Source organism: Rhododendron vialii, chromosome 9a (genome assembly GCF_030253575.1).
Source record: "Rhododendron vialii isolate Sample 1 chromosome 9a, ASM3025357v1".
In the NCBI taxonomy this organism is placed as follows: Eukaryota; Viridiplantae; Streptophyta; class Magnoliopsida; order Ericales; family Ericaceae; genus Rhododendron; species Rhododendron vialii.
The window spans coordinates 27,504,784-27,520,363 of record NC_080565.1 but is presented as its reverse complement, the minus strand read 5'-3'; the positions used below and the strand labels follow the sequence as shown (position 1 = coordinate 27,520,363).

Below are 15,580 nucleotides of genomic sequence, written 5' to 3'. Positions count from 1 at the left end.
ACTTGGTGAGTCCGTTGGATACTTTGTGAGTCCGTGGATACTTGGTGAATCCATTGGATACTTTGTGAGTCCGTGGATACTTGGTGAATCCGTTGGATACTTTGTGAGTCCTTGGATTGGATACTTTGTGAGTCCGTGGATACTTGGTGAATCCGTTGGATACTTTGTGAGTCCGTGGATACTTGGTGAATCCGTTGGATACTTTGTGAGTCCGTGGATACTTGGTGAATCTGTTGGATACTTTGTGAGTCTGTGGATACTTTGTGAGTTGGTGAGTCTGCTGGATACTGAGTGAGTCTATTAATGCGTGGATGTGTTTGGTGTTGTGTAAGCTACTAAATTGTACCGTGGGTTGTTGAAATATTTCGTGAATGAAATGTGCTGTTGTTTAGCTTTAACCTACATGTTTGATTTATTATGTAATCTCAATGCGAGAAATTTGCTTTTAGTATACGATGTAGAATAAACAGTGATGCTTATGTGGGTAGTTGCTACGAGTGTATGCCTTTCCTGAGTAGCAGTAACGATGTTTGGAGAATTGGGTTTAAGGAAAATAGTGGATTGATATTTTACTATAACGGTTTTAATGTGTGTTGTGAAAAGTTATGTAGAAGGGACGCATTACCATAGAAGTGAGTTTAAGTTTTCGAAAATAGAAACCAGTGGTGATTCTCAGCGGGCTAGGGAATGTGGAGTATTGCTAGACTATTGGTTATGTTGGAATGTTGAATGGACGAAAAAGTAGATGGGGTTTAAGCCGAGTTGGTAAAAGAGTTATATGGGTAGCCAGAGGTGTGAGTTGGTGATTGTGGCTAGCGGTTTTGTTTATATGTGTTTGGTTGTGTTGACAATTATTAGCAGAATCAATAGAATTGAATAAGTTGTGAGGTGTGTTTATTCTTAAAGTCGAGAGAAAGATCAATAGATTGAAGTATGGGCAGTTTGACCATTATGAGTGGATGTTTATAGCTGAGCAATGGGTGATGAGTTATTATGTGGTTTAGAATTCGAGGCTTATTAGTTTTATTCCAATGGAGATTATTTGAGGTTCTTTGGATTGGTGAGTAAAGGTTTGATTCATTGATTGATGTTGATTGAAAACGATAGAACTTGGAGTTTAGAATTCGAGTTTTTCTGAGCAGCTTAATTTGTCCTTCTAGAAATTTCGAGAAATACTTAGAGAACGTAAGGAGATTGTTTGTTGGATTTTGATGTGATTGTCATGTTGGTAAGTGGAGTCTAAGAATTTTGTACAGATGTGAAGACTTGAGGATTTGATAAAATGATAGTGGTTTGCGATTGAGTGTTGAGTGGTAGAACCATAATAATAGTGAGGATTTCGTGGAGTAATCAGAAAAAAAAAAAAAGAGGGTCTACATAGAAAGGAGAGGATGATGTGATTATTATGAGATGGCAGTATGAGGTTTGGTATTGTGGTTTGTGACTTGGTTGGACTTGGATGAGCAAATTTCGAGGACGAAATTATTTTTAAGGAGGGTAGGATGTAGAGACCCATATTTTTTTGGACCGTATTTTTCTTTTGCAATCGTATGACTTGTCGAGATAGACGGTATGGATTTACGGTGTGGCGTGTTCGTGAAAGGATATAATGGTAATTATGTGAGAGGTGCACGTGTGTGTGTGGCGCGAGAAGCGGGGGATTCCTCCCCCACCTTTATCTTTTTCCCGGGGAGAATAATTCTCCCATTTCTCTCCCTCACTCTTCGGCTCACTGTCTCTCTCTCCTCTCCTCCGAAATTTTTTCTCCTCTCTTCTCTCTTCGATTTCATCCACCTAGGGTGAGATTCCGGACAAGGCCCGAGTATTAAAGTTGTTCTACGGAGCGCGGGCTTTCCGAATATCCAAGAAAAATTACGATCGGGCCATGTGAGAACTCGGTTGACTTGGTCAAAGGGTTGGGTTTTGCTCAAAACCCATGAGGTAGGGATTTCTTACGCTTGTTATGCGTTTGTATGTTGATTATGTTGATAGATCGTGCTTAAAATCGTTGTTTGAGACTATCCCTTTCATTTCCGAAATTCTGCAGAACAGGGTCTTCGTTGTTGGGGTTTTCTGCCGCCTTAAGCTCATAATTGAATTTTGGTTCCTTCGTATGAAATAGAGTAGACTTAAAGCCTGTTCTAATGCCACTGGAATCACTCGAAACCGTTGAGAATTGAATTTATGGTGATATCTAGAATACTGGTCTGCAATCTGTCTCGTTTTCTGGGTTTCAGCCCACTTCGAACGACCATAACTTCCTCGTCCGATGTTCGTTTTATGCAAACTTTATATCGGTTCGAAGACCTCGAAGTCAGCTTTCATTCGCCACTGGAATCGTCTTAAAACTCTTAGTACACAAAAAGTTATGATCGATTGAGTGGAGGTATGTCAATCTGTCAGGCAGATTCATGTAGCCCCGGTAAACCCTTGTTTAACCACCCTTGGAGTGCAGATTTGATAAGGGTTCCTTCGTGACTTTTAAGCTTCGTTCAATCACACAACTATTGAGACTAGAATCACTCAAAAATATTAAGAACTCGATTTATAGTGATTTGTAGAAGATTGCCTTGTAATCTGAAAATCTGGGCAGCTCACTGAGCAGTGTTCTTCATTGATTAGCTATGGTTAAACGACCCTATTGGTTATGGGTCCTTGTAGGTTTTAAAGATGGGTAAGTTGGTGATGTTTTGGCATTGGAATCATTGAAAGTTATTGAGTATGCTATTTTTAATAAATTTTTGAACACGGACTACTCTGCTGAAAATTAGAATATTTGACAATCATTCCTAAGCTTGAAAGATCGTATCGTACGACTCGTTGAACGTATCTGGGCCATTGGTTTTTCGTTAGCATAGTTGGAGTATCGTCGTAAAGGCTATAGTAGCGTGAAGGAGTCCGTGAACGTCGTAGACTATAAGAAATGTTGTGACGTGCTTAATTGGTAGAGGAGTACTTGTTTGATTAAATTGATTAAATGACTTTTGGATTCGATTGAATGATTTGATGTTTGTGGAACGCGGAATGAACGTGATGACAAATAGTCACAAAGAGATCTTTCAGGGCTCTTAAATGAGTAAATGTCTGGCAGGAGCTATATGCTCAAATCGTATAATTTCAGGGCTCTTAAATGAGTAAATGCCTGGCAGGAGCTGTATGCTCAAATCGTATAATTTCAGGGCTCTTAAATGAGTAAATGCCTGGCAGGAGCTGTATGCTCAAATCGTACGCTTTCAGTCGTTATCGAGTAAGTGCCTGGCAGGAGCTTAGGCTCAGACACATGACATGAAATTGGTTTATGAAGTTGATGAAAGAGATTCTGGCGACTGATGATAATGAGAAATGGGATTTGGTGATGAAATGTGGAATGTGAAAGATTGTGAAATTGTACGAGATGTAATGAACGGTACTAAGGCTGTTGTTTATTTACTTAGAATGATGTAGGAATATTGATGGTCCTTGTTTGACATATGAGCAGATAGATCCTTCATATAGGTCGCCTAGAATCCCTGATCATAGTGTGCTACTGTTGACAGTCTTGTGTACTTGGGCTTATCTGTCGTTACACTCTCACTCTAGATGCATAACTCATCATATTTTCCTATAACTCGCGTATAGATTTCTCTACTGGGCACGTGTATGCTCAAACCCTATCATTTTCAGGTACAAAAATAAGGAAGTTGGCATGGCGTGCATATCGTGCTTATTGATCATGTCTTTCAAAGGTATAAAAGAGGCGATTATTTGCATTTGATTCGAAAGGAGTATTTTGGAAAGACATTTGTTAGAACTGTAATATTATTTTCTTCGGACATTGGTATTTCGATAACTTAGGGCCTCGAGCCAGGGATGTACTCATTGAATTTTATTTGAGAACAGTGAACAGAAAGGTCTTTTGGGGTATTATTTGTATTACAGTGAGGACTTTATTTATTAAAAGTGTTTATTATTTATGTCAAAAATCGAGGGCGTGACATCTCTGTTTCTAGAGAGAGAAAGGGTATATTCCATTTAGTGCCTGCTCATGCTTCCAAGCCATCCAAAAGTGTTTTAGAAGGTCTAAATTTTAAAAAAACTTTTCTAAGGAAGAGTAACTTTTCCAGGGAAAAGTTTTTTTAAAATTCGGACGGTCCAAAACACTTTTGGATGATATAGATGCGCCGAGCGGGCACCACGTGGTACCCACCCAGCACTGAATAATTTCTCCTTGGCGATAACCACAATAGAACAAATAATAGCACTCTCTCCGTTCCAAATTCAGAGTACACTACGAAAAGTCGTGTCATTTTTCAATTCAAAAAATCAACTACTTCCGTCTATAATTTTTTTCTCACCAAATTAAAGTACCAATCGAGACCTTTAATATGATGCAAAAAAAAAAATTCAAAAAAATGATACACTAAAATAGTTGATTTTTTTATTTGAAAAATGATAATAGAAAGAATATGAGACTCTCAATATGTAACGTAGGAAGTACGGAGTAATAGTTTTTAGTGTTTGAATTTTTAGACTTTTTAAGACACAAATAGACAGAATGAAAGAAGAAGAAAAAAAAGACAAAAAGGGTTGCCACGTCCCCCACCATTATGATCTCAATTATTCAATCACCACACACAAATACACATTTAATACTCATAAGAAGGGTGGAGCTCGCACAATCTACACATCCAGTATGTATGAGACCCACCTCTTATTGTGAATTTTTGAGTATGAACGTATGATTGAATGTGTACGTAGATCTGGTGTTAGAATTATTGTTATGATCCTCTGCTCAATTGGAGGGCTTGCGCCTTGCGGTTGAGGAAGTCCAATAATGCACATTTATGATCCTCAGCTCAAAAAGACAAAATTATTCAATGCACCTGCGTACGGGTCCTTTTCCATTTTCCAAGCAAATTCTGTGGATGGAAATGGACACATGGGCTCGTTCCACTAACTTTAAGTATTTCAACTAAGTTATTTATTTTTTAAATTAAAAGTAATGTATTATGAGAGAAGGGTAGTCCTATGGTACACATCCCTTATTAAGGGGTGTACCGTACGCATCATGATTTTAAACCCTTGAATTTCAAAGTAAATAATCCGGACCACCCATTTATTAAACCAATTAATAAAATAAAAAAATGGCTTAGCAGGTAACAGGTTGTTCTTTCTTCATTGACTTTCTCTCCCTCTCCCTCATGTGTAAAATACTACAAATTATATAACATAACCACAATTGTTATGACAACACAAAAAATTGACACTTTCTTATCACAATGTGTCGTACCAAAAGAAATCGATCAAAAGATACTAGATACAAGACCAAAATATATCGTTGCACAATCAATAATTATTATACCCAAACAAAATACATGTCTAAAATATCACAAATTAAATATTGTATAACTTAACATCCTAACAGTCCTGATCGATCATTTTAAAAATACACTCACTAACGACATTTAGATTGTACAGCCAATTTATATTTGGTATGAAACCTAGTCCTCTATTGTAGTTGAATGTAATGTAGTCATGCGACTGTGACACAATAATGACGATCAAATCCGTTGAATTTTTTATGTTTGTTGATTAAGTCACCTACGTAATTTTTTGTCTCAATCAAGTTTAGGAAGCTCCATCATCGGCACGCAAATTGAATAATAGAATGACATTTTCCATCCAATTAAGTGTCTAGCTATAAGCCATCAACTTCATTCTTGATACGAATGACCTAATTAATATTATGTAAAAGATAGACGATTTTGATAAAATAAAATAAACACTTTACGTGGGACTCAGATGGTGTATTATTATATTTTAATGTTGTATTGAAATTGAACGATGAGATTTGTTGACGTATGAAACTTCAAGGACTAACTATGTGATTTATTCTAAAAAATAATAACATTCTTTTAAAAAAAAATAGGAACGAAGGGTTTAAGACTTGAACCCCAGATCCTTTAGATAAATGTCCAAACTCCAACACCTTATCACTATGGTACACAATTGAGAATTTGTAATTCTAAAGGCTATTAATTATATAATATTTTCTTGTATGTAAGGGTGTTATTTTCAGGCTAAAAATTTGAGAAGACAGAGGCCTCAAATGCCTCCGTCCTAGTGGTGGGCCTGCACTTGTAGATTATATAATAGCTATGTCATTGGTGTAAATCAAAATGTCGACTATCATAATTTTTTTTGAAAGAAAGTACAATGACAATAAATTTACAAAATTATTTAGATTTTACTTCCACGACCTAGTTCCAAGGACCACCATTAAATTTGGATTGGTACACATAGGGTGAAGGTTTGACACCGATCCATGTGTTAAATATATAGTGCCAATTGTTAAGTGCACCGCCCTAAATATTGATAAGATTGGATATTAATATAATTAATTTCACCAATTACAAAAAGGAGAGTAATTTTCACACTCTATTTTTTGATATTCACACTTATTTTTTTGTACTCCATTTTAGTGTTGAAAGTGTATGCATTTGAGACAGTTGGATAATTATTTTTTCCGTGACCTCTCATTTTTTCACAAAGGAATTTTGATTTTTTGAATTAAATTTTGTAGAAAAAGAATTTGATTTAGACTAATATTTTGAGAGGAAATTGTAGTTGTATTCGAAAATTTGGGTATAGTACTTATTTTTTGGTGAATTTCTTGGATGAAAATTTTGTGCAAAAACTTCATTTTTAGTTTAAATTATTGAGGTATTGTGTAGGGACAAATAAGAATTTGAAAAATTAGTGTAGAGGGAATCGAAAATTAAGACAATATGGTGGAAATTTTAAAATATGAAAAAATAATGCGGCGGGAATTGAAAATAATTAGTGGTATTGTATTTTGTCAATTATAACTATCGTTTACTGAACATTCCGATTGAATTTTTTTTATACGACACGTTGTGGGTATGAAAACGCCAATTTATGGTGTTGTCATAACAAATTTGGTTATATTACTGAATTTGCGGTATGATATTTTGCTAATAATAACTATCGTTAACTGAGCATTTCAATTGAATTTTTTTATACGATACGTTGTGGGTATGAAAACGTTAATTTATGGTGTTGTTATAACAACTTTGGTTATATTACTGAATTTGATGTATGATATTTTGTTGATTATAACTACCGTTAATTAAACATTCTGATTGAATTTTTTTATACGACACGTTGTGGATATGAAAACGTCAATTTATGGTGTTGTCATAACAAATTTGGTTATATTACTAAATTTGTGGTATTTTAGACATGTGTTATTACGGAATATTTTAATTAATTTCCTTTGGTACGACACATTGTGGTAAGAAAACGTCAATTTATAGTATTGTCATAACAATTATGGTTTGTTATAAAAATTTTGGTATTTAAATATGTTTTCTTTTGATATGACACGTTGTGTTAAGAAAATGACAATTTTAGGTGTTGTCATAATAATTGTTGTTATTTTCTAAAATTTGTGGCATTTTACAAATATTTTTAGCTTGGGTATAACAATTGTTGATTCTGGTACGACATATTTTGATTTTGTTACGGAATATCATACGAGTCAAAAAAATTTGGTACGATTCATTGTGGTAAGATAATGCCAATTTATGGTGTTGTTATAACATTTGTGGTAACATTATTTAATTTTTGATATTGTACGCATATATTTGGTTAGGGTACAAGTATTATGGATTTCGGTACGAATAATTATGGTTACATAATAACAATATTTTTTAATTATGGGTAACCTGCTAATGACCTGTTCAACAGGTAAATTTTAATGTACAAGTCGTAACTAGAATCATAAATATGCATTAGAAAACCAAAAATTGGCATAATGAAAATCACAAATTGTCATAATTTAGGCATACGGTATACCCTGTGTACCATAGCTTCCCCCATGAGAGAATGATTTGTTTCGTAAAATAGAAAGCAAGTGCAGCAAGTGCTTAAAAAATGAAAACTTTAACGGAACAAGGACTGAGAATAATCTCTTTATTTTGAGGGCCTGCTGATCTACATTGGGGAAGATTATTCTATGCCCCGGGTGGCACCGCGGTGCCCCTAGGATCCTTCTCCACCGCACATTGTTGTGGGGTCCAAGAGACAGCATATGGACTCCATCATAATGTGTGGTAGAGAAGGCCTTGAGACACAACGTGATCGTGCCCAGGAGCACTGAATAATTTCTCATATAGTGGACTAGTCTGTGGGGAAGAAGACTCCATTGGGGACCACTCATATAAACGACCTTGACCCATTGATTCTTCTCTTCTCTCTCCAACAAGTGTCTCCAAGCCTAAGACGATCGCTTATATAATCAATTTGATTAATTCGACATGGTTATTTTGTATAAATAAAATTTTCTAGAGCAATAATTATTGAACACTACACAATTTGTTTGGGTACCTGATTTCAGCAAAATTTTGAGGGCCCAAGACGATCGACTTGCCTTGCTTGTTACTTCTATGTTTACTGTTGTTGCTCATAACTTTGTGGCTATCATAGTTTAATTTTTTCTCACTTATCATTAGTTGAGTTTTACTGGTTATAACAAGGATGTGAATTAACTTTAGTTCCTCTTTGTCGTCAATTATCCCGTTTAAGTTTCCGAGTACCACCTGAGTTGAACCTGTGTATGTTAAGATTTGACAACTCAAAAGAGTTCTGATCTTATTGCATATGTTAAGGTTTCCGGGTTTTCGATCTAGCAGTACTTACAGGGTTCAATTCGAGTAGCATGCCAACAGGAAGCACTTTGACAGAAGAATAATTTAGCAAATTAAGTTAGTTATGACTATGATTCACATTTTGTTATTTATGAGTAGAGAGTAGTTTAAATATGCTTGTGGCAATTCCCAAAACACGTGTATCAAATGTAATAGTGACGATTGCTTTCCCAAAAATCTGTTTGTTCGATCAGGATAGAAATGTATGCAGTCTTTCGTACTAAGTAATGTCTTTAACTGTACCATTGTGGGTTTCCAATTCAACATTGGTATCCCAAGTTCAGTACTTGTGTTTTCTTTGCCCATTTTTGTTCGCCCAAAACGCAAAACAACAAAAATTGGCAGTACAAAGGCAGCGTTGCACAATGAGAACTAAGCCATGACTTCAAAAATCTTAAAATATGAACAAATACACAACAGAGCTCCATGCACTCACTATACACATTCTCTCAATAGAATTATCAGACCATATGTACTCATTTCGAAATACAACAAAATGGAAACTGAATTTGAACTACTCGGTTGCATAGCTACGAGTGTCAAGATTATTTTCTTGGCATATCTATCTTCAAAGAAAAGTACAGTGAAATGAAAGCCTTACGCACTAGAGGTGGGAGTGGTAGAGGTACTAACCCATCTATTGGTCACCGAAGCTGGTGAAACTGGCGGCATGCTGTTCTTCAACAACACAACATCTTCGCCATCAGGCGAAGTAGGAGGCCTTCTAGTTGTTAACACACTACCATTGTCAATTATCTTCCCAGCATTCTCATCTTTGTACGCCTGAATCCCCATCAAAGCCTCCAAAATCTCTTTCATCGTAGGCCTTATGTCCTTATCAAGTTGCAAACACCTAAAAGCCACCTCTGCCACCGACAAAGTCATCCTCTCAATCGAAGGATCTGACTCAAACCCAAGAGACGGATCAATCAACTCATGGATTGCGCGGTTTTGGATCCGGTTTACTGCTAAGTTAGCCAAATTAATCTCATCCCTATGCCTGTTAAGATCAACAGCCGGCAGTGATGATATGAGCTCAATAAGAACAACCCCAAAGCTATAAACATCACTCTTGTCAGTAAGCTGGTAACATCGATGGTACTCAGGATCAACATAACCAGGAGTGCCTTGTGGAGCCGTTGAGACGTGAGTGGCATGGTTGGGGAAGAGTCTCGAGAGCCCGAAATCTCCAACTTTGACACAAAAATCGTTGTCAAGGAGTATGTTGTCAGTCTTCACATCACGGTGGATGATATCAGAATCATGGAGGTAAGCCAATGCACTGGCCGTTTCAATGGCTATGTTCATTCGAATAGGCCATGCAAGGGAACCATCCTTTGCTCGATCACCATGTAGGTGATCCGCCACAGTGCCATTGGGAATGTACTCGTAGACGAGTAGTAGTTCCCGGCTGTGGCGGGAGGTGCAACCCAAAAGGGTAACCAGATTGGGGTGGCTCAAAGAGGTAAGGATTTCAATTTCGTTCATGAACTGCTTCACCCGCTTGTAGTTGTGCTCGTATAAGCGCTTGACAGCAACTTCCCTTCCGTCCTGGAGTTTTCCTGGTTGAGAAAAAACCAATGGTTATGCCACATTTTTGTGGGAATAATTGGGATTTCAGAGTTTGTAAATGGATAGGTTACATGGATAGGTTACATGGGTAGGTTGTTGGTGGATTATGGATTTGTGGGGAATTTTCTAGTGAAAGGAAATAGACACGCAAACCCAAGGTTATATGGACTTCTACATGCAAGAAGGACCTGTGTAGGATGAGAAAATTTTCAATGCAATGGTTATTTGTAATGCCTCTCTCGCATGGGGTGGGACTCACGCATACATATATGGAGCCCACATCAAGTGAGAGGGCGTTACAAATAACTGTCGCATTGGAACTTTTTTCCTTGTCGGACACTTTGACAGTAGGGAAAGAAAACTAACAATGTTTCCTTTACATGATTGGTTGGACATCCACCTAACAAGCATACTTAGAAAATTCAAGCTATCAAACAAATCTGTGTCTCGTGCAGTACATGAGATGCTCAATTGCAACTTGTAAACATCACTTTGTCCTAGAAAATAAAAGAAGTATGGAAATTTAGTTGTCCTGTTATCCTTGCAACTGATGCATGTCACCTGAGTCCATGAAACATAGGGCAAATAAAGATAAATTCATCCGCTTTACTTCATTTTTTACTGCTTCTTTCTGATTTTTCGTTATTTATTTCCTTTCTAAAGTACATGAGCCAACACAATCTTAGTGATGCTGTGACCTAAGAAGCGCAGATATGGATAGAGACTCGACAGTTCTAAATAAATAGGAACATAGACACAACTAAACTTATGTTTGTATTAAGGTACGTAGATACGTAGTTATTTTTCATGTGAACATGACATCCGGAAATAACCAAAACTAATAGTATCTTTACAATTCTTGTTGTTTCCTCTTTAAATATTACAAGTCGAACAAGGGTTTTATTCGGTCATAGTTCATTTACTCACACTTTTTTACAAATATTTTTGGAACATCATACCTACAAAATGAGCTTCAATATTATAAATTGCTCCCCATCATGTTGCCATCCATTTCAAAATTGAGACACGGGTATCCCTGATGTGTTCCTAGACTGTCCACTGCTTAAAAATAATTGCATTATTAGACAGGCCACTTGATGTGTCCCATACGTGTTTCGCGTGTCCCCAGAGTGTTGTGTCCCTGGAGTGTCTGACACAGATATTATAAGCTATTAGGAGTGTCAGTGCTTCATAGGCTGCGAGTGATAATCTAAAAAACCCCCTTCTTACCATGGTACACAGTGCCGAAGCCTCCATCTCCCAATTCCTTGGAAGGGTCGAAGTCATCAGTGGCTTGTTCAAGTTCAGCATAGGAGAAGACAGAGGCACCAAAGTAGGCACTACCGCCTTCAAGGTCTGCTTTTGATAAGTGATCAGAGGAAGTGTTTTTTGAAGAGATGAACGATGAAACATGATTCCATTTGCTGCGACGCCATATAAATATTATGACCAAGCATAGCAGAAGGATTACGACTCCGGGTATAACTGAAGAAAATACAGGTGTAATCAAGTATTGAGTCTTTCATCCATATCCATGCGTGGGGGGAAAAACAAACCAGAAAAACTGAGGCATCTTTGTCTCTTAAATATCAGTCCCTCTGTCCCAATGCAATAGTGGTACCATATGTTTGCGAACTTGAAGCGTGGGAATCTCAAGAGAGGATTGTTTGGCAGCCAATGTATTGGAACAGAAGAACTCTATTATGAGGACAAAAGATACAGTGCCAAAAGTGAATTGGCTTTAAGGCTTTAACTAGAATCCGGCCTCATATAGGATTTACCAAAATAAAAAAAATAAAAAAGAATCCTCATATGGGAAAACAAGAACTCAATGAAGTATGTAATAAGTGATTAAAAAAACTTTGGATGTATCAATAGAATTCTATCTTACCTAAATAAATAAATAAATAACTGTTTATCTATTCAAAATTCGAATATAGATGTAGATGTATCTAAGTCTAATCATGCTTGCTGATTATTGACAAAAGGTAAATTACCAGTTCCTAGTACCAGTGTCAACTTGCTAATTCCTGCAACCAATGTCAAGGAGAAAAACACCAGTCAATTCAAAGTTATTTACCTTGCCTCGTGAAATATGCTTGAGACTAACCGAAGGAAATTGCCACACAAAAACAAAAAAACACAAAAACAGAAGAGAATAAACTTCCACGATGGAGCAAAACTGCTATGGATTAAAGAACTCTAAGATAAACCCATTAGTGCCAATACCTTCTTCCTTTTTTTTGCACCTGAAACGCGTGATATCATGATGACATCGCCCCCCTTTGTGTCGACGCTGTTGACATTCCTTGGACACATGAAACCTAATAGAGAACTCAGAAGCCAACACAGAGAACAAATCACTGGCATTTCGGTTTCCGAGTTTGGGTACCACTGGCAATTCAATACCCAAACAGTTGAGACCAACACTGGCATTACTCGAGACACTAGAATGATAAGGATACTTATAGTAGACAGTGTATCCACTGCAACCTCTGTAACTGTCATTGCCACGAAAATACTTATCTTGTTTCTTGTCAAGTTCAGGGCTTGCGGTAGTGCATTTGAACAAGGTGAGACCAGGTGATATTGTGAAAGAAATAAAGGGCTTAATCTGAAGAGTCGAGTTCAAGTAAAGCCCGAAAACATCGCAACCGTGTGTCCTAATGAGGTTCCCTAGATTTGGGTCATTAACCCTAATGGCATTTTCTGAGGGATTGATAGTATTAAGGTCATACAATACTTCCTTCCCTTCCACCTTGAGTTTTGGAACTGGCTCTGTGCAATTTGTAATAGTGTATAGCCCACAACGGGGATATGTGGAGATGGACAAAGGGTATCTGATTTGGCCATGAGTTCCACAGTCGAAGGACTTTGGACATTTCCCAGAAGAGTGATCAAACAGTAGGTGGAAGAGAAGAAAGAGTGCCAGAATGGAGGGAGGGGCACCCATTTTGATTACCAAATTTTAGTGGATAGATCGATTAATGAACAACTAGTAACATAGCGGAGAGGAAGAAGAAGGTTTTCTTCCTTAAAATAAGGATATTTTTTGTGGATTTTTTCAAGAAATAGAGGGTGTTTCTCAGCGTTACACACCAGTCGACTTGGAAATTTGGCTATTTTGGAGGACTTGAGAGAAGTCCGATTGAAAGGAAGAGGGAACTAGGACCACTAATTTTGTGTCGAATAGCAAGGGTCGGTTGGCAAAAAGACTCCATGGGAGTTTCACGCTCATCTCCTTAATTGACCCGGCAACTTGACCCTTTGTCATCCTCAAGAATTAGTCAGGTGGTCTTGGCTTGAAACCTAAAAGTTTACTCTCTTCTAAGGTCTTAGATTTGATTTTCCTTATAAATAACTCTTTGGTTCTTACACCGCGCGCAAGCGTGTGAAACTGTAAGATTTACTCCAATGTACTCGCAAGCTAGCCTAAGACTCCCTGCATTACCAAAAATAAAAAACTTGACCCATTGACACTTCTCTCTCTCTAGATCGAGATGTTTACTCTTGGATGGGCTAATGTGGGTGGCGTGAAAAATGGGGCAAGAAATGGGGCAAGAAAATATCCAAGTTGCAGAGAGAGCAAAAGGTGATAGAGAAATAGTGAGTCAAGGTCACCGAAAATGGCTTGTGGGCTGCTTTCATGGTGCTCCTCACTCGTTTGATGGATTCCCCGTTTGATACGCTTTTGTAGTGTTTCGATCACCAGCGTTTTACCCTTTGACTTTAGGTGAAAAGTGAAAAAAGAAAACCCAAAATAACCCAAGGAAAGCTATAGGAAACAGAAGTTAAGGAGTGCCAATTGATAGCACATTCCAAAAAGGAAAACTAAAAAAAGCTCACCAAAAATGCTGCTCGAGCCCACTTCCTTGCGTGGAAGTTTCCTACGTATTTATGATCCCTCCTCTCACAATGTTATGAGAACCACTATATTGTAAGATTCGGAAAATACATACCTGTTATTTGAAATACGCCCTCCTTTCATGGAACCTCATTAAGAAAATTCTTTCCTCTTAAATACAAGGAATTGATCCAGTGAGAGCACGGACATCTTGGGGGCCACTGACAATTTTTACATCCTGGGGGCCAGGATCCCAAAATTAACTGACGCTTGTTGTTGGTAACTGCGCAAGCCAAAAGGCTCATTGGTAAAAGATAAGTGGTGATGATGGTATTGTAGTAGTCAGAAGCGCGATGATGTCCATTGATTCATCTTTAATATAGGGCTCGAGTGCAGATTTAAATGAGGAAGATAAAAAATGTTAACAGAAAGGTGTATCAAAAGGAATTTCTAACAGCAGCCTAATAAATAACCAGATATGTCAAAATCTCCTCAAAGGACACTCAATTTTTACCCAAGCTTTATGCTTTTATTTGGGTCTGGACCGAAAACAACAAATACTATACGATCCTCACTAAGAATCTGCCCACTGTAGTAGGAAGCATGGTGTGACTCAAAACTGATACCCTTGCTCGCAAGTCCTGCACCAATTAAAAGCACCTGAAGCGGACTCTCGACCATAAACTGGTTCATCCTATATCAGACACCGAAAGAAACTGCAACATAAACTAAAACCCTTCCTTGTTAAATACTGCGAATAGCATTGCAAGATGTTATCAACATGTAGAAGGAAAAAAGAATCAACTACACCTTGGCGGCACATAGAAAATAAATTACATTGACAAAGGACAAGTCGAAATTATATCCAGACATCGTAAGAGAAGTAATTACACCAATTACCTTACAAAAACACGAGAATATTGTGGTAGATGTAGATGGATACTCAGTCCTCTTCCATTGGCACATCTGGAATGTCAAACCTGTCTTCTTCTATTGTTTTATTGAGTACAGACATTGGAGTCGGTAATGGTTGAGTCAAGGAAACTAAAGAACAGTTATCAAGTCTGACGACAAAGGTACATTCATACAAGCTTGAAGATAAGTTTAATGATTCCACAAATAAATGTGCAGTTCATAGTCAGCATGGATAACATCATACGATTCATACCAAACAATTGCCAAACTAGCAAACCAGAATCTTACACAAACAGGGGATTGATACCAAACCTAACATTTGGAAGCACACGACCACATGACACTTTAGCCTACGTTGCAAGGGAGACATTTTTAACATTTCGGTCGCCAATCGTCTGTACCGCCTCGAATGTGATCCACTAATTACTTCTAGAGTGTACAATTTGTTTAGAAACATTTAAGCCTACCATTTTGGAGCATCATATGCTAGGCATCGTGAAAATCATGTAAACAATAGAACTGGATTTCTCCTATACCAACA

The 15,580-nt window shown here is 37.4% G+C and overlaps 1 protein-coding gene and 1 long non-coding RNA gene across 5 annotated transcripts in view; one reads left to right on the top strand and one right to left on the bottom strand.

The window, feature by feature from the left end:
• LOC131302121 (uncharacterized) overlaps positions 1 to 15,580 on the top strand; it is a 67,076-nt gene that overhangs the window by 9,661 nt on the left and 41,835 nt on the right. Inside the window, exon 3 of the long non-coding RNA XR_009191601.1 lies at positions 250 to 1,941. This is a non-coding gene — a long non-coding RNA (uncharacterized LOC131302121). The remainder of the gene's footprint in view (positions 1 to 249; positions 1,942 to 15,580) is intronic.
• LOC131302113 (LEAF RUST 10 DISEASE-RESISTANCE LOCUS RECEPTOR-LIKE PROTEIN KINASE-like 1.1) lies at positions 9,067 to 14,504 on the bottom strand. 4 transcript variants are annotated; one of them, XM_058328741.1, is made up of 5 exons: positions 14,393 to 14,504; positions 12,510 to 12,674; positions 12,278 to 12,310; positions 11,511 to 11,765; positions 9,067 to 10,270 (listed from the first exon to the last, which is right to left on the bottom strand). In XM_058328741.1, the coding sequence occupies exons 1-5, from the start codon at positions 14,427 to 14,429 to the stop codon at positions 9,306 to 9,308; spliced, it is 1,455 nt and encodes a 484-aa protein (XP_058184724.1). In that variant the 5' UTR covers positions 14,430 to 14,504; the 3' UTR covers positions 9,067 to 9,305. The 4 variants fall into 4 exon arrangements, with proteins under 4 accessions (XP_058184724.1, XP_058184721.1, XP_058184722.1 ...); XM_058328738.1 differs by lacking the exon at positions 14,393 to 14,504 and having other exon boundaries at positions 12,510 to 13,582; XM_058328739.1 differs by lacking the exons at positions 11,511 to 11,765; positions 14,393 to 14,504 and having other exon boundaries at positions 12,510 to 13,583.

What these genes read in the sequence shown, in the direction of transcription:
- LOC131302113 (XM_058328738.1), bottom strand. Translation starts at nt 13,233, where the DNA reads ATGGGTGCCCCTCCCTCCATTCTGGCACTCTTTCTTCTCTTCCACCTA. An exon ending in GTGCAAAAAAAAGGAAGAAG is followed by an intron (nt 12,311 to 12,509) that starts GTATTGGCACTA and finishes CATTGGTTGCAG; the next exon opens with GAATTAGCAAGTTGACACTG. An exon ending in CTTCGGCACTGTGTACCATG is followed by an intron (nt 10,271 to 11,510) that starts GTAAGAAGGGGG and finishes TTTCTCAACCAG; the next exon opens with GAAAACTCCAGGACGGAAGG.